Source organism: Leguminivora glycinivorella, chromosome 5 (genome assembly GCF_023078275.1).
Source record: "Leguminivora glycinivorella isolate SPB_JAAS2020 chromosome 5, LegGlyc_1.1, whole genome shotgun sequence".
In the NCBI taxonomy this organism is placed as follows: domain Eukaryota; kingdom Metazoa; phylum Arthropoda; class Insecta; order Lepidoptera; family Tortricidae; genus Leguminivora; species Leguminivora glycinivorella.
Window position 1 is genome coordinate 17,686,297 of NC_062975.1, and position 26,196 is coordinate 17,712,492.

The 26,196-nt window shown below is 36.9% G+C and overlaps 2 protein-coding genes across 2 annotated transcripts; one reads left to right on the top strand and one right to left on the bottom strand.

Annotated features, from left to right (window-relative positions):
• Window positions 1-1,869: 1,869 nt before the first annotated feature.
• On the bottom strand, window positions 1,870-17,492 carry LOC125226272 (beta-1,3-glucan-binding protein-like). The gene is given in 10 exon segments (XM_048130200.1): window positions 1,870-2,077; window positions 2,771-2,872; window positions 12,966-13,114; window positions 13,887-13,929; window positions 13,931-14,121; window positions 14,124-14,141; window positions 14,780-14,943; window positions 16,198-16,352; window positions 17,300-17,434; window positions 17,436-17,492. Coding segments are annotated over 10 exon segments (1,131 nt in total). The 3' UTR covers window positions 1,870-1,960.
• Window positions 17,493-19,559: 2,067 nt separating this feature from the next.
• Window positions 19,560-25,752, top strand: LOC125226274. Its single transcript, XM_048130201.1, has 4 exons — window positions 19,560-19,710; window positions 20,138-20,584; window positions 20,970-21,168; window positions 24,758-25,752. Exons 2-4 carry the CDS (start codon window positions 20,138-20,140, stop codon window positions 24,943-24,945), a joined length of 834 nt encoding a protein of 277 aa, XP_047986158.1. The 5' UTR covers window positions 19,560-19,710; the 3' UTR covers window positions 24,946-25,752.
• The last annotated feature ends 444 nt before the right edge of the window (window positions 25,753-26,196 follow it).

The following is a 26,196-nucleotide window of genomic DNA, read 5'->3' on the forward strand; positions in this document are numbered from 1 at the left end:
AACTGCTGATGATAGTCAGAACCGAACTCCTCAAATCTGAACGGACCACTCATAGTGACTTTGGTATTTTTGTAAGAAAAGCATGCATTTAAGTTCAGAACAGTGACATTTATTTAGTTATGTTTGTTAAGCATATTGAGTCAAGTCAAAGTTTGTCAAGCTTCGATTTCTTATAATATAATCGGATTCATGAGGAATTGAGGAAACTCCTCAAACCTTAACGTTATACGTATATTCATTTGTGTTACCATCTAATATTAAAGCATTAAAAGCAGTTTTAAAAAATACTTACACATTTCTACATAATCCAACATTCGCAAGTAGCTTTCACCAGAACCCGAAAGGCGATGGTTTTTTTTTTCTTAAAAATTATTTTATTAAAAATTGTTTATCTTCCATTCTTCTTCTTTTTTGCCTTCTTTCTATCTAATCACGCACTATTGGACGAAAGTCATGATATGCAATACATTCGCGAAGAAATTCAGAGGTGTATGTGTAGTCCCAAATCCGTATTGGGCTAGCGCCTGGACTACAGCACGAACTATCTAGAGAGAGGAGGCCTATGCCAAACAATGGGACGTAATCCATTTTTATTGAAGTATCAATGCCAAGATTGCATAAATAGTACAGTACGATACAAACTAGTGCGTAAAAAAGGAAGTTCGGAACCAGTGGCGATAAATTAAAGTGTTTTAACGAGAGAACGAGTTACGAATTTCCTTTTCGCACGTGTATCGTACGACGTTTTTCAGTACAGATGGCCCTCCGAAGTTTCACCCTGAGAAGAAATGAACCACTTCTCGCACTAGTGTGTAAAAAAGCACCATCCAGAAATAGTACATTACGATACAAGTGCGTAAAAAAGGAAGTTCGGAACGAGTGGCGATAAATTAAAACACGACCGAAGGGAGTGTTTTAAATCGACATGAGTTACGAATTTTTCGCACGTGCATCGTACGACGTTTTTTAGTACAGATGAGCCTCCAGAGTTTCGACCTGGCATATAATGAACCACTTCTCGCACTAGTGCGTAAAAAAAACACCATCTGTACTGAAATAGTACATTACGATACAAGTGCGTAAAAAAGGAAGTTCGAAACGAGTGGCGATAAATTAAAACACGACCGAAGGGAGTGTTTTAAATCGACACGAGTTACGAATTTCCTTTTCGCACGTGTATCGTACGACGTTTTTCAGTACAGATGAGCCTCCGAAGTTTCGACCTGGCATATAATGAACCACTTCTCGAACTAGTGCGTAAAAAAACGACTATCTGTACTGAAAAATATGATTCATATAAATCGGCGTCAGTCTTTATGGCTGTCAGTCTCTGGTACGGCGTTTAAAATGTATCTGTACCTATGACGTTCATTAACACATTATTGGAGAAAATTATTATGTATCGAATGCGTAGGAAACTCTGAACAGAGCCAAAAATACCTTTCAATGTCGTTTATTTATTAGCGATAAGTGACAATACATATCGATATTACCTAACATTTTCCTGGTTTCTTTGGAAAAGTAACGACTTATTTGTGCGTGTGATGTTTCATGAGCGATATTAAATATGTACATGTGTGTGTGTATGTTGTATATGTGCTCATTAATGGCTAGGTATATTCGATACCTATTAATTAATAACGCGTAGTAATTAACAATTATTTTCCGCATCAATTATATTACCCAAGGTGTTTCGCCAGACCGTACTTACATAATTAATAATTATGGTTTGACAAGCTACCTATATTTCGGCCACCACGGCTTAGCTGGTAGGTACAATGTATGCCCAAAAATGTGGTGTCAAAATGGCTCGCAGATATCTTGATAGGTCAAGGGAATAAATGGGAAGAACATCATATAAAAAATAACCTCGATTAAAGTACAATTTTAATAAATATGAGTTTATTTACAGTATATTCAAGCTACCGTGGCCCTACTCCATCATTGAACACGAAGGTTATTACAGAGCCCAGATCCTCACGTAGTCCACTTGCATAGAGGCGTCCTGTCCGTCGTTCACGTCCAGGTTCCAGGTCGGAAGCCACGCGTTCTGAGCGAGCCAGAAGTCTGTCGCAGCCTGGAATTTGAGGAAAACTAGACAACAAACTAAACAACTTAGGTTGATAATATGAAGGGGTGGTCTAGATTGGAGGTAACAGCGGCGTCAAAACCTGGCTCGTACTAATACATTGTGAATGGTGGGTTTAAGAATAGCAATAATTATTACTACTAAAGCGGAAAGTTTATAAAATGTAGCAGCTATTTATAAACATTGTACCTGCTTATCATCTCTTTATAAAACTTTGAATTTCACGCCTTTTTCTACTGACGGCTAACTTGAAGCTAATTTGACCGGCTATAGCTTTCTGAAGAAAAAAAACATCCTTTGGAAACCCCAAACCGTCTTGGTCTTATTGGTTTGGATTTATTCGAAGGAGTGACGAAATATTCATAGTTTTGCATACCTTTTACATTTAATAATATTGAAAGCTTTTTACTTGCGCATTGATAAATAAGAAAAGATGTCACGGACTTGCCGCCAGAGAATGAAGAACTTTGGAGCAGGCCGAGGTGGAGTAGGTTACCTGGTAACAAAGGACTTCAGAGAGCTACCCATGAGCCTCATCATCCGATACGTGGAGAAGCTCCTGAATAGCTGAAGAATCTTAGAATCGTAGGGGGTAATTCCACAAAAGATCCCGATGGGTCGAAGTGTATCCGCTAAGGCCCCCGCAGATTTAAGATAAGATAAGATGCTTCAAATACTTACAGTAGGAGAGTCATTCCACCAAGGCTTGGGAGATGGGTTGGAGACGCCATCAGGGAAGAAACCGTGGGTACCGCCGACAGCCACGTTCATGATGAGGTAGAACTAAAGCAAACAAGAAAGAAACGATTAAAACTATATTTAGGAATATTATTCTTAAGAATCCGCAAGTAGTTAGATTGGCCATAGTTTTTTTGGGCTCATTGAGTAATCCGTACGTATAGACTACAACTAGTATGGAAACTGATGTGCAGTTGGTGTGCAATTAGCGTGCGGTTCCCACAAAAATTATAATCGGGTTGCAACTGAAACATACGAGATCAATAAGACTGGTTAGATTTTTCTATTATTGTATTATTCCATTGCTTACGTTGTTCCAACGTACACACAAAATTCCGTGATTTTGAAGACCTAAGGTTGCTCAAATGCTCAATCCTACTGAAACTCAGAAGTTGCACAGAAGCTTGGGTTTTAAGTTTGAAAACGGTTAGCAGCAACGGCATTTTTAAACTTTCTGTGACGGTTACACAAAACTTTCAAGCGATACAAATAGAAATAGGAAGATTGTGATGTCTGTGAAGTTGGCATATCAAAGTCTAGCAAATCAAGTTTTTATTGGAGTTCTATTAGCATGCACAATAGTTCTAGAGTTCCTGATACTTTATAACAATAGTTCTGGCATATTTATACAAAAAATCGTTACTATGGATTTTGACAAATTGATATGCTAACTTCCCACTCCAGCATATCATTTGTTCCCGAATGGATTAAAATTTTGTACACAGCTCCGCCACACGAAAACCAGGAGTTCCTGACAAAAATAAACCAAAGCACTGACCATCACCAGGATTTGGCAGTTATTTTCAAATAAATTGATATGCTAACTTCACACATGCTCTGCTGGTGTAATTTATAAACACACAAATGTAATTTTGGAACCAAATAAAAGATCTAGCTCCATCGTTTACAGAACTCACGAGTTCTAGGCTCTTACTCAAGTAACAAATCCAAAAAAAAAACAAAACATTAATAATATATAATTTTTCAAACATAATACAGTGCTATGCTCAAATATTTCATGGAGTTCTAGGCCGTAATTAGGTCTAAAATGATAGCTGTGGCCCTAGACTGTACAGAACAAAAGAGTTCTAGGTATTCAGGACCCTTTTAGAATTTTTTTTAAATCAAGTTTGAAATTTCGATTTTGTCAAGTTACAGGTGTGATCTGCTGAAAGATTTTCACGAGTTCCAGGAGAGAACTAGGTCTTATATGATAGCTGTGGCCCTAGACTGTACAAAACAAAAGAGTTCTAGGCATTCAGGATGCTTTTAGATTTTTTTTTAACTTAGGTATGAAATTTCGATTTTGTCAAGTTACAGGTGTGATCTGCTGAAATATTTTCACGAGATCCAGGAGAGAACTAGGTCTTAAATGATAGCTGTGGCCCTAGAATATACAAAACAAAAGAGTTCTAGGCATTCAGGATGCTTTAAGATTTTTTTTAAAATCATGTTTGAAATTTCGATTTTGTCAAGTTACGGGTGTGATCTGCTGAAAGATTTTCACGAGTTCTAGGATAGAACTAGGTCTTAAATGATAGCTGTGGCCCTAGACTGTACAAAACAAAAGAGTTCTAGGCATTCAGGATGCTTTTAGATTTTTTTTAAAGTCATGTTTGAAATTTCGATTTTGTCAAGATATAGGTGTGATCTGCTGAAAGATTTTCACGAGTTCCAGGAGAGAACTAGGTCTTAAATGATAGCTGTGGCCCTAGACTGTACAGAACAAAAGAGTTCTAGGTATTCAGGACCCTATTAGAATTTTTTGAAATCAAGTTTGAAATTTCGATTTTGTCAAGTTACAGGTGTGATCTGCTGAAAGATTTTCACGAGTTCCAGGAAATAACTAGGTCTTAAATGATAGCTGTGGCCCTAGACTGTACAGAACAAAAGAGTTCTAGGTATTCACGACCCTTTTAGAATTTTTTTAAAATCAAGTTTGAAATTTCGATTTTGTCAAGTTACAGGTGTGATCTGCTGAAAGATTTTCACGAGTTACAGGAGAGAACTAGGTCTTAAATGATAGCTGTGGCCCTAGACTGTACAGAACAAAAGAGTTCTAGGTATTCAGGACCCTTTTAGATTTTTTTTTAAATCAAGTTTTTAAATTTCGATTTTGTCAAGTTACAGGTGTGATCTGCTGAAAGATTTTCACGAGTTCCAGGAGAGAACTAGGTCTTAAATGATAGCTGTGGCCCTAGACTGTACAAAACAAAAGAGTTCTAGGCATTCAGGATGTTTTTAGTTTTTTTTTTTAAATCATGTTTGAAATTTCGATTTTGTCAAGTTACAGGTGTGATCTGCTGAAAGTTTTTTACGAGTTCCAGGAGAGAACTAGGTCTTAAATGATAGCTGTGGCCCTAGACTGTACAAAACAAAAGAGTTCTAGGCATTCAGGATGCTTTTAGATTTTTTTTTAAAGTCATGTTTGAAATTTCGATTTCGTCAAGATATAGGTGTGATCTGCTGAAAGATTTTCACGAGTTCCAGGAGAGAACTAGGTCTTAAATGATAGCTGTGGCCCTAGACTATACAGAACAAAAGAGTTCTAGGTATTAAGGACTCTTTTAGATATTTTTTTAAATCAAGTTTGAAATTTCGATTTAGTCAAGTTACAGGTGTGATCTGCTGAAAGATTTTCACGAGTTCCAGGAGAGAACTAGGTCTTAAATGATAGCTGTGGCCCTAGACTGTACAAAACAAAAGAGTTCTAGGCATTCAGGATGCTTTTAGATTTTTTTTTAACTTAGGTATGAAATTTCGATTTTGTCAAGTTACAGGTGTGATCTGCTGAAAGATTTTCACGAGTTCCAGGAGAGAACTAGGTCTTAAATGATAGCTGTGGCCCTAGACTGTACAGAACAAAAGAGTTCTAGGTATTCAGGACCCTTTTAGATTTTTTTTTAAATCAAGTTTGAAATTTCGATTTTATCAAGTTACAGGTGTGATCTGCTGAAAGATTTTCACGAGTTCCAGGAGAGAACTAGGTCTTAAATGATATCTGTGGCCCTAGACTCTACAAAACAAAAGAGTTCTAGGCATTCAGGATGCTTTTAGATTTTTTTTAAAGTCATGTTTGAAATTTCGATTTTGTCAAGTTACGGGTGTGATCTGCTGAAAGATTTTCACGAGTTCTAGGATAGAACTAGGTCTTAAATGATAGATGTGGCCCTAGACTGTACAAAACAAAAGAGTTCTAGGCATTCAGGATGCTTTTAGATTTTTTTTAAAGTCATGTTTGAAATTTCGATTTTGTCAAGTTATAGGTGTGATCTGCTGAAAGATTTTCACGAGTTCCAGGATAGAACTAGGTCTTAAATGATAGCTGTGGCCCTAGACTATACAAAACAAAAGAGTTCTAAGCATTCAGGATGCTTTTAGATTTTTTTTTAACTTAGGTATGAAATTTTGATTTTGTCAAGTTACAGGTGTGATCTGCTGAAAGATTTTCACGAGATCCAGGAGAAAACTAGGTCTTAAATGATAGCTGTGGCCCTATAATATACAAAACAAAAGAGTTCTAGGCATTCAGGATGCTTTAAGATTTTTTTAAAAATCATGTTTGAAATTTCGATTTTGTCAAGTTACGGGTGTGATCTGCTGAAAGATTTTCACGAGTTCTAAGATAGAACTAGGCCTTAAATGATAGCTGTGGCCCTAGACTGTACAAAACAAAAGAGTTCTAGGCATTCAGGATGCTTTTAGATTTTGTTTTGTACAGTCTAGGACCACAGCTATCATTTAAGACCTAGTTCTCTCCTGGAACTCGTGAAAATCTTTCAGCAGATCACACCTGTAACTTGACAAAATCGAAATTTCAAAACTTGATTTTAAAAAAATTCTAAAAGGGTCGTGAATACCTAGAACTCTTTTGTTCTGTACAGTCTAGGGCCACAGCTATCATATAAGACCTAGTTCTCTCCTGGAACTCGTGAAAATCTTTCAGCAGATCACACCTATAACTTGACAAAATCGAAATTTCAAACATGACTTTAAAAAAAATCTAAAAGCATCTTGAATGCCTAGAACTCTTTTGTTTTGTACAGTATAGGGCCACAGCTATCATTTAAGACCTAGTTCTCTCCTGGAACTCGTGAAAATCTTTCAGCAGATCACACCTGTAACTTGACAAAATCGAAATTTCAAACTTGATTTAAAAAAAAATCTAAAAGGGTCCTGAATACCTAGAACTCTTGTGTTCTGTACAGTCTAGTGCCACAGCTATCATTTAAGACCTAGTTCTCTCCTGCAACTCGTGAAAATCTTTCAGCAGATCACACCTGTAACTTAACAAAATCGAAATTTCAAAACTTGATTTTAAAAAAATTCTAAAAGGGTCGTGAATACCTAGAACTCTTTTGTTCTGTACAGTCTAGGGCCACAGCTATCATTTAAGACCTAGTTATCTCCTGGAACTCGTGAAAATCTTTCAGCAGATCACATCTATAACTTGACAAAATCGAAATTTCAAACATGACTTTAAAAAAATCTAAAAGCATCCTGAATGCCTAGAACTCTTTTGTTTTGTACAGTCTAGCGCCACAGCTATCATTTAAGATCTAGTTCATTCCTGGAACTCGTGAAAATCTTTCAGCAGATCACACCTGCAACTTGACAAAATCGAAATTTCAAACATGATTTAAAAAAAAAAAACTAAAAACATCCTGAATGCCTAGAACTCTTTTGTTTTGTACAGTCTAGGGCCACATCTATCATTTAAGACCTAGTTCTCTCCTGGAACTCGTGAAAATCTTTCAGCAGATCACACCTGTAACTTGACAAAATCGAAATTTCAAACTTGATTTAAAAAAAAATCTAAAAGGGTCCTGAATACCTAGAACTCTTTTGTTCTGTATAGTCTAGGGCCACAGCTATCATTTAAGACCTAGTTCTCTCCTGGAACTCGTGAATATCTTTCAGCAGATCACACCTATAATTTGACAAAATCGAAATTTCAAACATGACTTTAAAAAAAATCTAAAAGCATCCTGAATGCCTAGAACTTTTTTGTTTTGTACAGTCTAGGGCCACAGCTATCATTTAAGACCTAGTTCTCTCCTGGAACTCGTGAAAATCTTTCAGCAGATCACACCTGTAACTTGACAAAATCGAAATTTCGAACATGATTAAAAAAAAAAACTAAAAACATCCTGAATGCCTAGAACTCTTTTGTTTTGTACAGTCTAGGGCCACAGCTATCATTTAAGACCTAGTTCTCTCCTGGAACTCGTGAAAATCTTTCAGCAGATCACACCTGTAACTTGACAAAATCGAAATTTAAAATCTTGATTTAAAAAAAAATCTAAAAGGGTCCTGAATACCTAGAACTCTTTTGTTCTGTACAGTCTAGGGCCACAGCTATCATTTAAGACCTAGTTCTCTCCTGTAACTCGTGAAAATCTTTCAGCAGATCACACCTGTAACTTGACAAAATCGAAATTTCAAACTTGATTTTAAAAAAATTCTAAAAGGGTCGTGAAAGTCTAAGAGTTCTAGGTAACTCTTTTGTTCTGTACAGTCTAGGGCCACAGCTATCATTTAAGACCTAGTTATTTCCTGGAACTCGTGAAAATCTTTTAGCAGATCACACCTGTAACTTGACAAAATCGAAATTTCGAACATGATTTAAAAAAAAAACCAAAAACATCCTGAATGCCTAGAACTCTTTTGTTTTGTACAGTCTAGGGCCACAGCTATCATTTAAGACCTAGTTCTCTCCTGGAACTCGTGAAAATCTTTCAGCAGATCACACCTATAACTTGACAAAATCGAAATTTCAAACATGACTTTAAAAAAAATCTAAAAGCATCCTGAATGCCTAGAACTCTTTTGTTTTGTACAGTCTAGGGCCACAGCTATCATTTAAGACCTAGTTCTATCCTAGAACTCGTGAAAATCTTTCAGCAGATCACACCCGTAACTTGTTAAAATCGAAATTTCAAACATGATTTTAAAAAAAATCTTAAAGCATCCTGAATGCCTAGAACTCTTTTGTTTTGTATATTCTAGGGCCACAGCTATCATTAAAGACCTAGTTCTCTCCTGGATCTCGTGAAAATCTTTCAGCAGATCACACCTGTAACTTGACAAAATCGAAATTTCATACCTAAGTTAAAAAAAAATCTAAAAGCATCCTGAATGCCTAGAACTCTTTTGTTTTGTACAATCTAGGGCCACAGCTATCATTTAAGAACTAGTTCTCTCCTGGAACTCGTGAAAATCTTTCAGCAGATCACACCTGTAACTTGACAAAATCGAAATTTCAAACTTGATTTAAAAAAAATTCTAAAAGGGTCCTGAATACCTAGAACTCTTTTGTTCTGTACAGTCTAGGGCCACAGCTATCATTTAAGACCTAGTTCTCTCCTGGAACTCGTGAAAATCTTTCAGCAGATCACACCTGTAACTTGACAAAATCGAAATTTCAAACTTGATTTAAAAAAAATTCTAAAAGGATCCTGAATACCTAGAACTCTTTTGTTCTGTACAGTCTAGGGCCACAGCTATCATTTAAGACCTAGTTCTATCCTAGAACTCGTGAAAATCTTTCAGCAGATCACACCTGTAACTTGACAAAATCGAAATTTAAAATCTTGATTTAAAAAAAAATCTAAAAGGGTCCTGAATACCTAGAACTCTTTTGTTCTGTACAGTCTAGGGCCACAGCTATCATTTAAGACCTAGTTCTCTCCTGTAACTCGTGAAAATCTTTCAGCAGATCACACCTGTAACTTGACAAAATCGAAATTTCAAACTTGATTTTAAAAAAATTCTAAAAGGGTCGTGAATACCTAGAACTCTTTTGTTCTGTACAGTCTAGGGCCACAGCTATCATTTAAGACCTAGTTATTTCCTGGAACTCGTGAAAATCTTTCAGCAGATCACACCTGTAACTTGACAAAATCGAAATTTCGAACATGATTTAAAAAAAAAACCAAAAACATCCTGAATGCCTAGAACTCTTTTGTTTTGTACAGTCTAGAGCCACAGCTATCATTTAAGACCTAGTTCTCTCCTGGAACTCGTGAAAATCTTTCAGCAGATCACACCTATAACTTGACAAAATCGAAATTTCAAACATGACTTTAAAAAAATCTAAAAGCATCCTGAATGCCTAGAACTCTTTTGTTTTGTACAGTCTAGGGCCACAGCTATCATTTAAGACCTAGTTCTATCCTAGAACTCGTGAAAATCTTTCAGCAGATCACACCCGTAACTTGACAAAATCGAAATTTCAAACATGATTTTAAAAAAAATCTTAAAGCATCCTGAATGCCTAGAACTCTTTTGTTTTGTATATTCTAGGGCCACAGCTATCATTAAAGACCTAGTTCTCTCCTGGATCTCGTGAAAATCTTTCAGCAGATCACACCTGTAACTTGACAAAATCGAAATTTCATACCTAAGTTAAAAAAAAATCTAAAAGCATCCTGAATGCCTAGAACTCTTTTGTTCTGTACAGTCTAGGGCCACAGCTATCATTTAAGACCTAGTTCTCTCCTGGAACTCGTGAAAATCTTTCAGCAGATCACACCTGTAACTTGACAAAATCGAAATTTCAAACTTGATTTAAAAAAAATTCTAAAAGGATCCTGAATACCTAGAACTCTTTTGTTCTGTACATTCTAGGGCCACAGCTATCATTTAAGACCTAGTTCTATCCTAGAACTCGTGAAAATCTTTCAGCAGATCACACCTGTAACTTGACAAAATCGAAATTTCAAACATGATAAAAAAAAATCAAAAAGCATCCTGAATGCCTAGAACTCTTTTGTTTTGTATATTCTAGGGCCACAGCTATCATTTAAGACCTAGTTCTCTCCTGGAACTCGTGATAATCTTTCAGCAGATCACACCTGTAACTTGACAAAATCGAAATTTCAAACTTGATTTAAAAAAAAATCTAAAAGCTACCTGAATGCCTAGAACTCTTTTGTTCTGTACAATCTAGGGCCACAGCTATCATTCAAGACCTAGTTCTCTCCTGGAACTCGTGAAAATCTTTCAGCAGATCACACCTGTAACTTGACAAAATCGAAATTTCAAACTTGATTTTAAAAAAATTCTAAAAGGGTCGTTAATACCTAGAACTCTTTTGTTCTGTACAGTCTAGGGCCGCTGCTATCATTTAAGACCTAGTTTTCTCCTGGAACTCGTGAAAATCTTTCAGCAGATCACACCTATAACTTGACAAAATCGAAATTTCAATCATGACTTTAAAAAAAATCTAAAAGCATCCTGAATGCCTAGAACTCTTTTGTTTTGTACAGTCTAGGGCCACAGCTATCATTTAAGACCTAGTTCTATCCTAGAACTCGTGAAAATCTTTCAGCAGATCACACCCGTAACTTGACAAAATCGAAATTTCAAACATGATTTTAAAAAAAATCTTAAAGCATCCTGAATGCCTAGAACTCTTTTGTTTTGTATATTCTAGGGCCACAGCTATCATTTAAGACCTAGTTCTCTCCTGGATCTCGTGAAAATCTTTCAGCAGATCACACCTGTAACTTGACAAAATCGAAATTTCATACCTAAGTTAAAAAAAAATCTAAAAGCATCCTGAATGCCTAGAACTCTTTTGTTTTGTACAGTCTAGTGCCACAGCTATCATTTAAGACCTAGTTCTCTCCTGGAACTCGTGAAAATCTTTCAGCAGATCACACCTGTAACTTGACAAAATCGAAATTTCAAACTTGATTTAAAAACAATTCTAAAAGGGTCCTGAATACCTAGAACTCTTTTGTTCTGTACAGTCTAGGGCCACAGCTATCATTTAAGACCTAGATCTCTCCTGGAACTCGCGAATATCTTGCAGCAGATCACACCTGTAACTTGACAAAATCGAAATTTCAAACTTGATTTAAAAAAAAATCTAAAGGGGTCCTGAATACCTAGAACTCTTTTGTTCTGTACAGTCTAGGGCCACAGCTATCATTTAAGACCTAGTTCTCTCCTAGAACTCGTGAAAATCTTTCAGCAGATCACACCTGTAACTTGACAAAATCGAAATTTCATACTTGATTTAAAAAAAAATCTAAAAGGATCCTGAATACCTAGAACTCTTTTGTTCTGTACAGTCTAGGGCCACAGCTATCATTTAAGACCTAGTTCTATCCTAGAACTCGTGAAAATCTTTCAGCAGATCACACCTGTAACTTGACAAAATCGAAATTTCAAACATGATAAAAAAAAATCAAAAAGCATCCTGAATGCCTAGAACTCTTTTGTTTTGTATATTCTAGGGCCACAGCTATCATTTAAGACCTAGTTCTCTCCTGGAACTCGTGATAATCTTTCAGCAGATCACACCTGTAACTTGACAAAATCGAAATTTCAAACTTGATTTAAAAAAAAATCTAAAAGCTACCTGAATGCCTAGAACTCTTTTGTTTTGTACAGTCTAGGGCCACAGCTATCATTCAAGATCTAGTTCTCTCCTGGAACTCGTGAAAATCTTTCAGCAGATCACACCTGTAACTTGACAAAATCGAAATTTCAAACTTGATTTAAAAAAAATTCTAAAAGGGTCCTGAATACCTAGAACTCTTTTGTTCTGTACAGTCTAGGGCCACAGCTATCATTTTAGACCTAATTAGGGCCTAGAACTCCATGAAATATTTGAGCATAGCACTGTATTATGTTTGAAAAATTATATATTATTAATGTTTTGTTTTTTTTTTGGATTTGTTACTTGAGTAAGAGCCTAGAACTCGTGAGTTCTGTAAACGATGGAGCTAGATCTTTTATTTGGTTCCAAAATTACATTTGTGTGTTTATAAATTACACCAGCAGAGCATGTGTGAAGTTAGCATATCAATTTATTTGAAAATAACTGCCAAATCCTGGTGATGGTCAGTGCTTTGGTTTATTTTTGTCAGGAACTCCTGGTTTTCGTGTGGCGGAGCTGTGTACAAAATTTTAATCCATTCGGGAACAAATGATATGCTGGAGTGGGAAGTTAGCATATCAATTTGTCAAAATCCATAGTAACGATTTTTTGTATAAATATGCCAGAACTATTGTTATAAAGTATCAGGAACTCTAGAACTATTGTGCATGCTAATAGAACTCCAATAAAAACTTGATTTGCTAGACTTTGATATGCCAACTTCACAGACATAAGATTGTGGACTACCTTCTGGTCAAAGGGTGCCATCTTGGAGCCATAACGCCAAGGGTTGCTGAGCGCTCGTCCTTCAGCGAAGCCGCCGTGTTCCCAGAAACCGCCGTTGCCCGGGGCTATGCGGCCCAGTTCCACGTCGTCGATGCTGAACCTCAGGAAATCTAGAGAGCAATACAATCAACAATTAGTATTTGAAACTTGTTATGTATACAATGACATGTAATATGAATGATATTATTAATAAATGAATATGAATATGAATATGCCCATAGACTTCTTAACATAACCCGAATTTTTTTAGGTGTCGGATTTGGGAAAAAATCTAGTACTCAGATATAATGTTCTTGAAGCGATTTTAGTTCATTTAAACCTTTAAATAAAATTTAATATTTTAAATTTTAATATTTTTCAGTACAGATGGTGTTTTTTTTTACGCACTAGTGAGAAGTGGTTCATTATATGTCAGGTCCAAAGTTCGGAGGGCCATCTGTACTGAAAAACGTCGTACGATACACGTGCGAAAAGGAAATTCGTAACTCGTGTCGATTTAAAACACTCCCTTCGGTCGTGTTTTAATTTATCGCCACTCGTTTCGAACTTCCTTTTTTACGCACTTGTACCGTAATGTACTATTTACTGTTACTTACAAAATTAGATGCCATATGGCACCGCTAGGCTATAATGGGTTAACAGAACGCAATGGACGTTGAAACAAAGTTAAAAATTGAACATAGATGTTAACTTTTAAGGGTCCAACCCTACTCAATAAGGATCGGACTCTGGTCAGATTTGTAGTATGTAAAGGGTTAAGATTTACTGAACGTATGATTTAGGAAAATGATGCAAACAATCTAAATTAAGGACGAAAAGTTTGTTACCATCATCTTTCTCATTTCTAATTAAGACAAACAAAATCGAGTCAAATCTAATTACCTGGTGTCCATTCAAGCTGGTACCGATGGAAGTTGCTATTATACCTACCCATTGGTGTTCCTCCTGATCCAGTGTGCGCGTTCCCATCCGTTCAGCTCCGGGTAAGGACCGTAGTGGAGGGTAGATCCCGCCTCGTGGGTGCCGATGTGCAGACCGTTGTGGAGCATGTTGCGGTTGCCGCGGGACTCGACCAGGTCGATCTCGCCCGAGGATGGCCAGGAGCCGTACACGTTGGAGCAGGCATCAGCCAGATAGCTGTGAATATTAAATGAGAATTCTTAGAAAATTATGGACCTCATACCGTCAGCAATGATGATCGATTACAGAATGAACGGTGAGGGTTTTGAATGATTCACGGTTATTTTTATTAGACTTATATTGACCGGGGGGTTTTCCGTGATCATGATGCATGCAACTGCGTCGATACCGGAGTGAACCTGTTCACATTGAAGGAGATAAATATCCTTGTTAGTAACAACATTACCTGAGATTTCTCTGAGAAAATCACTTAAAAAATATTACATACGTTTACTCTCGATCACATGTTGTTCGTTAAAACTAGAGAAACCTTTAGGCTTTTTACATATAGTAGTCACAACCTTGCCCCGCTACTGAACATCATGGGGTTCCATAGGCTAGTTGTACCATTCTCCAAAAATATTTCACAAGACATTTTCCTGTACAACCTCATAAGGTGGGGGTGGGGAGGTGTTGGGTTGGTGGGGTTTGTATACATAAGAAAAGGAATGGTCCTTCCGTTCCGTCCTCAACTGGAGGGATTCCAGAGGGTGTGGTTTGAAGTCCGGAAGAGTAAATTTATATATTTTTTTCCTTTAATCAAAAATCTTGAAATATTTCTTATGGTGAGGGATGTCAAACTTGAATATCCTTACCAGGCCACAGCCAGTCTCCAGCAGGCATCTTTGCGCGCACCTCGACACGGCCATAGCGGAAGTTGAAGGAGTTGACGGTGCGCACGCGCGCGCTCTTGATCGGGTTCAGGACGTTGGTGGGCGTACCGGTACGCTCGCAGCCCCACCACTGAGGGTTGGTGCATCTGTGGGAGATGAACAGTATTTTACTTATATTTAAAATTGCAAACGGGACTTAAATAAGTTAAGTTTTTAAAATAAATAGCCTCAGTCCATTGGACTATTTTGCCAGTGTTAAGGTGATATACTTAAGCTAATTGTTGTTGATTTTGGTACGGTAAGTAGGTACGACAGTGTACGGTGAGTTGGCACTTGTAAATTGATAGCTATATTTTACAAGAGCACGTGGACGACATAAAAGTGGCTAAACGCGTTTCGAGATTAATTCTTCACCAGCTTCTCACTATAACATTAGTTTACTGCATAACAAGCTATCGATATTACCAAACGGGACTTAATCGCATATTACTATGTTTATAAACTGTACAAGTGGGTAGGCAGGACCAAGTGTGGGTAGTTCGAAAAACTCGTACAGCTAGAAGATGTTGATGTCAACTTTAGCCAGTCTGCTCCGAGACCACGGGGACAATGCCGTCCTTATCACAGTGGTTATAGTGTTTAAAACATAGTAGAACGCGAACAAGTCCCCTTTGCAATTTTAAATACGTATTTTACTTGTAAAGTTTGCTAGAGTTCAGACTTGGTCAGCCAAGGTAAGTTTGCAAATGATAGCTATTGGCTCCGTGCACGGTATACCGTAACGACATCTACCGTAAGTTTAAATACTTAATTATGTAGCTAACAATAAGTTTAATAGCATATTACCTACTTCTAGTCCTAAAGTACAATTTTGAATACTCTTTAATTTTATGTCGGGTCCCTTTTAATCAAATTAAAAGAAAGACCGGAATACTTTATCATGGCGCACCAGCTACTCGCTTATCTAAAAATAACACACATCAGTTGATTGATTGATATATACCCCTAATTGATTTGTTTAGGCATGATAAGATCGCTTATCGACAATGGCCGATAAAATCTACGTAGGTAAACCGAGACCAGATTAGTTACTCGTAGCCATGAGTACAATCGTTTACTCTCGTAGCGTACTTATTATATACGCAACTTTATCCTGCGTAGCACTAATACGGGAAACCAGATGAAAGAGATGACTACGATGCGCTGCGGAGTTAGAATTATCATACTTACTCTCTTGACTATCGAAGATATAGAATACAAAGAGCCGCCGTAACATTATCTCCGTATTTTTTTTTTTTTTGCGTTCAAAAGAAAGGAATCACAAACGATGAAAGCGGAATATTCATAAGAACTGACAGTCTTGTCCTTAGAGCAAAACCAAGAGATATTCCAGTACTTACGCATCAGCAGGAGCTCCACCATGAATGTTCAAGACACCTTCAGCGAGGAAGGAGTTGCCGAACTGGTTGGCCGTCATCGAGGGCCTGATGAACAGTCTGCCGCTGTGCACGAACGAGTTGGTGCGGTTGTTGCTGTAGTACTGGAACTCCCAGTTCTGGAAGAAAACACGGAATCAAAGCAAGAAGACAGACCGTTATTTAAAGTTTCAACATCCGTGCGATCATACAAACAATAAGCATATTAAACAGTACATATACCCCTTTGGAGACTCGGGCATATTGTGGCTTATAAATTATACCCAATGCTGCTGTTATTAAATGTTAAATATGTGATGAGACAGACACGATACATACATATCAATTCCATTTCGTTCTATTATAACATTTTATAACAGCCAATGTGGAAGCACCATCAGGATCCGTAGCCGAATGACATTTCTGCGACGCGAAACGAAAACGAAACGCCTCGAAAGGTAGTCTGTCTCGGTCGCGCAATACGCACGAGCGATAGAGATAGATATCTACAAGCGTTTCGTTTCGTGAGCGTTTGTGCCATTCGGATACGTACCCTGGTCCCATTTAATACGGCATGCAAACTCTCATAATTATGATTTTTGTTACATTGCGAAATGTTCAGGTTGCATAAAATTCAGCACAGCCATCAAATGCCACAATATAATGAAATTCGAATGCGAGTTCGCTCTTCTTGTATATTTTACCTTGACATATATCGCTCACAGTTACCAATGCCCAAAAATGACACGAAGTGAAGTAAAGTAAAGTAAATTTATTAATTAAATAAAAACACAAAGTTTTACACGCAGGCATTATCCGGTGGACTGCAAACTAGGCTAGGCCTGTATCTTGCAGCCCACCGTGTGTTACATTTACAGTTGTTAATTAATTAAAAGTAATTAAGATAATGACTAATTAACATTTTTATATAATTTTAGATTTTAACATGTAGGTACCTAAGTAACCGTCACAAGTTTAGTCTCCTCCTCCACTTCTTCACGTGTTGCAAATTGGTGTCTCAACAGGTACCAATACTGCACTACACAAAAAAAACATTATATTCAATTAAGAATCGAGAATTACTTACACCTCCGCCGCCAAGCGTGTTCTCATGCTGCCACTTCTCAAGGTCGAACTCATCGAACTCATCGTTGAAGATGAGAGCGCCCGAGCAGACGGTGGCCGGCGCGTGCGACCTGCTCACGGTCGTGACGCTGGGCGTGCGTGCACGCCTTACTGAGCGTCGCCAACGCGGCTAACCAGAAGAGAGACGCCCACATGGTGCTGGAAAAGTAGTCAGTTATATATTTTAATAGATAAGATAAGATAAATAAAGTTTATTGTTAACATACAGGTAATAGTTTTTTAGTCAGTCAAAGACGGACAAACAAACAGACACACACACTTTCCCATTTATAATATTAGTATGTAAGTGTATATGGATTGCATTTCAGATATTAGAATAATTTACATATGCGGCATCGCTTCACGGTTAGTATTCCAAAAGTACGCACTAAGCGTTTCGCTTCAACATTTATTTTGCGAACCGCCAAGGAGTGGAATGTCCTGCCTGAGTCTGTGTTTCCACATGAGTACAATCCAGGTCTCTTTAAAGCAAGAGTAAATAGGTATCTCATAGGTAAGCGTACTCCACCGTAGCCCGCATAATCACTTACCATCATACTAAAAAAAAAGAAATGAAGACTAAGCTCAAAAGCTAACTTATATCTAAATAAAATAGGAGACATTGTACCACGGAGGTTTATAAGCTTACCCGAATAGTGAATAGAACATGGTGCTACAGAAAAACAAGTCATTGTAAAAATAGTTGGTAATGTTGGTATAAACTTTGTTGCTCAATTTACTGTTTCTCCTACTATGTTTTTGTTTATGACGAATTTATAAGTCCTTGATCATGAGATTAAGATCAATTTATTTTTACTTTTTGCAAATGTCCTAAACACGATCTCACGTGAGAAGATCGTGTTAAATTTCGAAAGTCGCTTAAAAATGACCATTATTTCCATCATATCAAGATTCCCCTTTCGGAATTATCCGAGCATTTCTGTCATTCGGAGAATTACCCTAATGCACCTTACCTAAAGAGCCACTTGCACCAACGAAAATGGTGGGCCCACTAACCCTGAATTAAGTGGTTGGTGCAAGTGGGCCTAAAGCCCCTCCCTCGGGTTAACCCTCCATTTTCATTGGTGCAAGTGGCCCTAAGTAATTTAGATAACATAAGAAACGTCGCTTAGCACCCACCCATAGTACAAGCTTTGCTTAGTTTGGGGCTAAGTTGATCTGTGTAAGGTGTCCCCAATATTTATTTATTTTTATAACTCACCAGTGAAACTCAACTGCTACACGACTGGCAATGTTTCTGGTGAAATTTTATTATTTATACCAAATTGAAAATAATAAGATAGGCCGGTAGATTGCAATCTTTTCCACTCGAAAACAGCTTAAGATCCGTGATTTGGTAATATTGATTAGATAACGTAAAACAAAAATAATACCTTTGCTGAAATATTAAGTAAGTAGGTACTATATTTTCCTACTGCTAATCAAATGATGAAGTTTAATGAAATGTCCAGAAAAGAAAAAAATACGATGGACTTAGTTACGAGTGAACTGCTCTAATGTGATTTCGTTACTCTACTGTAACAGAACTATATTAATAATTTCGTATTAGAATAGAATAGAATAGAATAGAACTCATTTATTCAGGCAACACATCAGTAAGTACAAATTAATTAATAAAGTAGGATAAAACACATCAAACATCAATAGATAAAATAGGACAAAAAGTTGCACAAGGTAAAAAGTAGTAATAACGATGTGAGGCCTAAAATGGTCTCCACTCAGCATTGCAGATGACACGGCTAGCGTGGTCAACGGCGCTGGTTTTCTGTGGAGCCAGCGGGGTTTGCGGGACAGCACACTGAACGGCACTGACGACGTAAATAAATAATATTATAAATATATACCTATGTCTTATTAGATACATCTAATACTCATAGAATTAATTTCGCTTTGTGCGTCAAGTTGTTCAGCGCATAGTATTGTTATACACGTTATCATCAGTTTTACCCATAATTTTCCTCTAAATCATATACAATTGTATATGTTCCAGTGCGCGTTATGGGTAAATATATGATGATGATGATGATTTTATCCTGTTGTCCCTCATCAGGGGCATAGGGCTCTCAGGAAGGATTTCCACTGGGTAAATATATAGAATTATATTTTACACGTGCAGTATTTCTCTGACGTATTTTATTCAAACCATAAACTGGTATAAAAACTATTGCGATTACAAACTTTAAAAAAAAAATTCGAACGCATGTCACTTGGTGTGGTGTCAAAAATTGACAGTTGGAAATGGCTGTAGGTGAATAATTTTTCTTCATGGACCAATTAAATTACTAGTAATTATTTCTAAGCGAAAATGCATAAAACCTACTAAACTCGACGAGGTTCAAAGGGAATGTTGTGGTAAGTACCTATACATTTCACACGTTATATATGTCTTATGATATGAACAAGCGCTGGTGGCCTAGCGGTAAGAGCGTGCAACTTTCGATCCGGAGGTCGCGGGTTCGAACCCCGGCTCGTACCAATGAGTTTTTCGGAACTTATGTGCGAAATTTCATTTGATATTTGCCAGTCGCTTTTCGGTGAAGGAAAACATCGTGAGGAAACCGGACTAATTCCAACAATTCTCAGTTACCCTCCGGGTTGGATGGTCAGATGGCAGTCGCTTTTGTAAAACTAGTGCCTACGCCAAATCTTGGGATTAGTTGTCAAAGCGGAGCCCAGGCTCCCATGAGCCGTGGAAAATGCCGGGATAACGCAAGGAGGATGATGATATGTCTTACGAATGAGAAATTTCAAAGATAATGAAACAATGTTTTTTTTTCAGATGGAACGGGGACTAAAATTAGGAAAATGTATTTTCTTTAATACATTGCAATTTCAAGTCGCTCTGTATCGCCACAGCCTGATCTTGCCCCGCTTCGCCTCCGCATGGCGTGCTCCTCCTACCACAACAAAGAATGTTAACTTCCAATCAAATTTTTGTCAATACTTAACTAAATTCCATTCCCTTGAACCTATAAAACCTAAAAACGTCGACTCAAAATTACCACATCTATCTAAACTTTCAAAGTTTGATCTAGTAAACGGCTTCCCGAAAACCTTTTTCAATAGAAAACCTAAAGATAGTAAACCTAAAAAAAAGAGGGTGCCCAAACTAATATTATTACAAAACCCTTTTACTTGGTTAATGACGAAAATAGACTTCCGGGTTCTTCGAACCATTTGGGATCCTTCATTTAGAGAAAAAGATTTCAAGATTGGTACAAAGCAGGTGAGTATCGTCTTACGCAATGAATCATAGTCACTCGAGTTACAGTTCCATTTCGTAAGTAAGTAATCCAATTATAGACCCCATCAGCAGAAAGCAGGAAAATTCCTAATAGTTCTTAATATAGAAACGGAAACAAGTCGTCTTGTTTCCGCTTCGAAATTAAGAACTAAGTATGTTGAACACTTCAATAAAACCTAATCCAATTTTTACGGTTTATAACTCACGTGCTCTATCCAGTCGCAAGAGTAGGCATTTCCTAGAATATTTCGTACTTGCCGATGTACAACATGGTGGACTTTTTTTTTGTTTTTCTGATAAAGTTTTCTATAGCGCGTTGCATTAGCCATGGCTTTTTAGGCAGGTGTCAGTATTTTTTTCTTTTCAGGCCATTTCTCGCGTAACCCACGTCATCAGCGACGGTCAATACAACGAGCTCAATGGTCTCCTAACGAAGCCCGCGAGGTCCAGCCTCATGCGAGAATTGGAGCGGAACTGGAATGATCGCCAGCGCTCGCTATTAGCCTTAAGGCCCAGTGATATACAAATCAGCGCGCCTAGGAAAGTCTACTTCATCAGGATAGCAGGTATGTTGGCTTGGATCTCAGGGGGGCTGCCTGACACACTAAAGCAACTCAGTTGAGGTTGAGAGAAAGAAACAGAGACAGACATATATATGACGTCTGTCTGAAGTAGGTACTAAAGCGTGTCAGCATCCCAGTCCGCCTGTCGGCAACGGCCTGTCAATTAGAAGTAAGTGCGTTTTCACATTATCCGATCCCATATCGGATGTCAGAAGGATTTTAAAGGCAAACATCAAAGATGGCGGCTTAAATGTATGGGATATCGGTCCTACATCCGATATCGGATCGGATAATGTGAAAACGCACTAAAAGTGACAGCGCAGTAGAACTGATACGCCGGCCGGCTTACAGATCTAGTAGGTGCCTTAACCTTTCGAATGCATGCTGCCGTGCCATGACAAAACACTGTAACTCAAGTTACAGTGTTTTGTGGTAATACTGTCCAATAAGCTTATCTGGCCCTATTCTATATATACACGTTAAGAGTATACTGACTTTCTATCAAAAACATAGAAAACCTTCATTGTAATATGCACTGTAACTCTTAAAATCTAAAGTCGTCATTTGACAAAACACTGCATCTCTCATAATTTTAGAACAAAACGGGACTTAATCGCGTAAACACTTACATTTATATTAGGCCCGACGTTTCGAACATCACATTATGTTCGTGGTCACGGGTAGACTGGCGAGGAATTGCATCAACATCTCGGGCCTTCGGGCCTAATATAAATGTAAGTGTTTACGCGATTAAGTCCCGTTTTGTTCTAAAATTATGAGTGCAAATCGTGTTAGTCTAAATCAATATACTGCATCTCTCGATACAGTGTTTTGTCAAAATAAAACTCCCCATTTCTTCAATCGGTGACTAAAGTTACAGTGTTTTGTCAAAACAATCTGACCAGAAATTCTGACTGAGTGTTTTCGTTTAGGTAATTTTTTAGTATGAATCAGAACTTCTTAAGTGCAGCCTGCACGTTGTTTTATTTAGTTTGTGTGGATATCAATAGACTAGTGAAATGATTAAGTCCCGTTTGCAATTTTAAATATGTGTAAAAATCGTGAAAGTTTGAATCAGTGTTTAGTAAAATGAGTATGTAAAGAACGGAATAAATTAAATTAAAACTTTCTAAACATTGCAACAAAGAGTGTCATTCAAATGTGTCATCGAATTTTGCCAGATTAAAAAGTTTTTTAGAAAATGAAAGTGATAAACTACCCCTGAACGCCAAAACGAATAAGAAAAGTATAGATGATTATGATGTTTCAAACAAAAAAAAACTGTTCTACTGATTATGCTGCTCAACAATAGCCGATGGAACAGGTAGGTATGGATATTGAGTACTCAATACCTTCTTCGCCTTATCAAGCACATCCAGCAGTGACTCAATTAGACGAAAATATGAACCAACCTATATCAGATTGTCTTACGGAATTAACTACAGTACCGTCTTCAGTTATTCCTATTCAAACAGCCATCACTCTGCCTAGCAACTTGTCCTTCACAACTCCATTTAAGTTGGGTAATGACGAAACCCACGTCTTGCACCTTGGTGATGCGACGACGGATCTTGGCATTCCTCACCCGATCTTGAATCTTGGTACCGAGCATGGCACGCTCCATACACATACTGCTCCTGATTCCTGAAGTACCCGAGTCTCAGGTTGAAGTTGTGCCAAAGAAAAAACAAGCGAAAACGTAGTCCCACAAAAATGTTAAAGAAGCAAAAGCATCCCTTGCTTGTTTGCTTTATTGAATTACCTACATATTTATAAACTGAAATAGATGTCACATACTAGTATAAAGTTACTTATTCATAAGAAGGTATATGACAACTATTTCAGTTTAATAGTGTACACATAGTACACACCTGGAATTCTCTTAGGAATATATATGGTATGCTATGACAAAACACTGTAATTCATGCGTTACAGTGTTTTCTCAATGCAACTCGCACATATTACTGATAAAGTATATTACGACATAACACGTTTATGCTCTAAAATGCATGAAAGAAGTATAAATATTGCATTATTTTTAAATGGTCACTAATAGTAACATATTATCTGTAAAATGTCCAGATTTCGTTACAATCGGATGAAAAATAACGACTCTGTGGCCAATTAAAGAAAAAAAAAGTTTTTTGCGATTTCTGGAAAATAGGTGTTTTTAGATACAGTGTCTTGTCATCGCACGGCAGCATGTGTCTGTCACAGACAATTTCAAAGATGAATTTAGTAGTATTTTTTTTGGACATCGGCGTTCGAGGGGTTAAGAGTTAATAAAACAGGAGAGGTAGGTTGGAATAGTAATGATCGCCAATGCTTGGTGTTGGTGTTGTAATCTGTTTCATTAGGCTCTAAGCTAGTGACATACAAGATTACTAGGTACTAAAAGTAGGCATATATTATACCTTTAAATGAGCAATTCTTGTATATTTATTTATTTAAATATATACCGACGATGTCGGAAACCACTCTAACGATTTCGCTGAAATTTGTTACGTGGGGGTTTTGAGGGTAAAAATCGATCTAGCTTAGCCTTAGGTCCCGAAAAACGCGATTTTTTGAGTTTTCATGCGTTTTTCTTTCACGTTAGTAAACGCAAAATATGGTCGCTAATTTTGGCACGTAGCTCAGTCGTAAGATGGTCGGTCTTATATTCGCAGACACATCGCAGGTGTCATAATAAAATAGAACCGAGCTTCGTCGCCCAGGTACTTATTCATTATTAAAGCAGCTGTTTCAAAACATTATGTAAACATTTTCTACATACTGCGGTATGCGGAACGCATGATTAATAGAGTTTGTTTTTATATCTATCATCCAATCTTTAATATCATTATCAATCAATTAATCATTCAATAATGTATGATTCTAAAAGTTCTACTTGGAATTTTTTGTGGTTTCTAATTAGTAGATGAGTAATATTTTAACTAAAATCGCCATTAGTAGAAATTGTCAACAATGTAAACAAACCATTCTATAAAATATCAATATTCTATCCCAATTTTAATATTTTAAAAGTGAAGGGTAATAATGAATTGATTAAATAACACATGTATGTATTTATGGATAGTATCTGATGAGTTAGAATGGAAATAAAAGACATTTTGACTACAAGGTTTGTTTACATACATACATACATACACGCCTGTATCCCATAAAGGGGTAGGCAGAACACATGAAACTACTAAAGCTTCAGTGCCACTCTTGGCAAATAAGGGGTTGAAAGAAAACGAAACTGTGACATTGCAGTGACAGTGACAGGTTTGTTTACATTGTTCACAAATTCTATTGACGGCGACTTTAGAAACCGCCATTAGCAACAATTATTAGCTTATCAGATGTATTTCTATTCAAACTTATCTCTTGTTTTTCCTACCACTCGTACGAGCACCATTCTATAACCTTAATAGATAAAATCTTATTTTTTTTTTTATAGACTATAAGAATTTTTTTTCATATCCAAAACATACAAGTCACCATCATCTAATACAGGTACAAACTAGTATCCGCAACAAACTTCGTCCAAACCACATCACTAATAATCTTATAATTAGTACTTTCTTATGATATCGTGTGTTTTCAGATAAAAAATACTGTGACGTGGACATGGCTTTCCTGGCGCTCAAGTGGGTCCCGATCAACCACTTTGACGCCCTGATCTTCGCCGAGGTCTTCGCCAGGTTCCACCGAGAGTACACCCCTCACTGTATCCCTGAGTGGACCATCGCGTACTTCAAGGTCACCAGGTTCCAGGTTTTGAGACGCCAATAGACGCTTCGATGTTAAACGGGAGTTTGATTTAGTCTTCTGAACAGGTAGGTCAATCGTTGCGAATGAGAAACTAAAAGTCGCCGTCAATAGAATTTGTGAACAATGTAAACAAACCTTGTAGTCAAAATGTCTTTAATTTCCATTCTAACTCTGATACTGGCTAAATCCATGTGTTATTTAATCAATTCATATCACATTATGATCCTCAACCTTTAAAACAATAAACTTGTGCTAGAATATTGATATTTTATCTAATAGTTTGTTTACATTGTTGGCAATTTCTATTGACAGCGATTTTACTCTTTTCTAGTCGGCAGTTGACTTTTCTTTCAAATAAATTGACACTTGTGCTAAATAGTGAAATTTTTTTCCAGTCGAAGATTGTTTTCCAAATTAATTGTGACAGGAAATAATTAGTTAAGCACTTGAAAACCTGAAAAACATTATCGTGTGTACGGGGCAAAAGTAGACATTTTGGTATAATTTACTCTCAAGTTTTGTGAAATTCTGTCTTATTTGTAGTAGGCGTTTTATTTTTGGATTCGTCTTGATGATGTGGAATCATGTGTGATTCTAATTTTAAGGACGTTATTTGATACTTTTCGTGGAAAAAAAACAGTTTGGTTAGGTAAGCTGTTCAAATAGTATTCATGTAGTATATTAACAATCAAGTTATGGTCGATCAAAATAAGAGTAGAAATATAGTGTTCTCTGTGATTTCCGACCATTAAAAAATGAAAAATATGATTGAATATTATTTAATATTAATCATTTACCTACTATAAAATATATTTTCCTACGAGAGTTTCAACTGTTTTATTATTTGGAAACTGAGCAATAAGTGGCCAATCTGAAACTGCAGTAAGTTAGCTGGTTAGCCTTCAAAGTGACAGCAGCGTGTATTTTTTTCTATTGTCTACAATTTTGAACCATGATTTGAGTGGTTCCTGATGATTTCTACACCTTTTTTCTTTAGTTTTCCGTTAAATTTGATACGGCGTTATGTTCATCATCAGGAACCACCTTATATATCACTTTTAGTTAAATTCGCAAAAAAATCATCATTTTCATGCACAATAAATGAATTTATTAGTGTGAGAGACCCTTAAAAATAACATTCAAGTTAGTGTCAAGTGATTGACGGCACATGTCAAAACAAATAACATTAGGAATTGGTAAAGACTGTGACACACGTGTTCAGCAATTATCTTTATTTTTTGAATAACTCGATCGATAACCGCAAGAGTTAAG

Bases quoted from the DNA above. Each gene is read 5' to 3' on its own strand.
- LOC125226274 (XM_048130201.1), top strand. From the start codon at position 20,138: ATGGAACGGGGACTAAAATTAGGAAAATGTATTTTCTTTAATACATTG. The intron at 20,585-20,969 runs GTGAGTATCGTC...TTTTCTTTTCAG, and splicing joins TCAAGATTGGTACAAAGCAG to GCCATTTCTCGCGTAACCCA. The intron at 21,169-24,757 runs GTATGTTGGCTT...GTGTGTTTTCAG, and splicing joins CTACTTCATCAGGATAGCAG to ATAAAAAATACTGTGACGTG.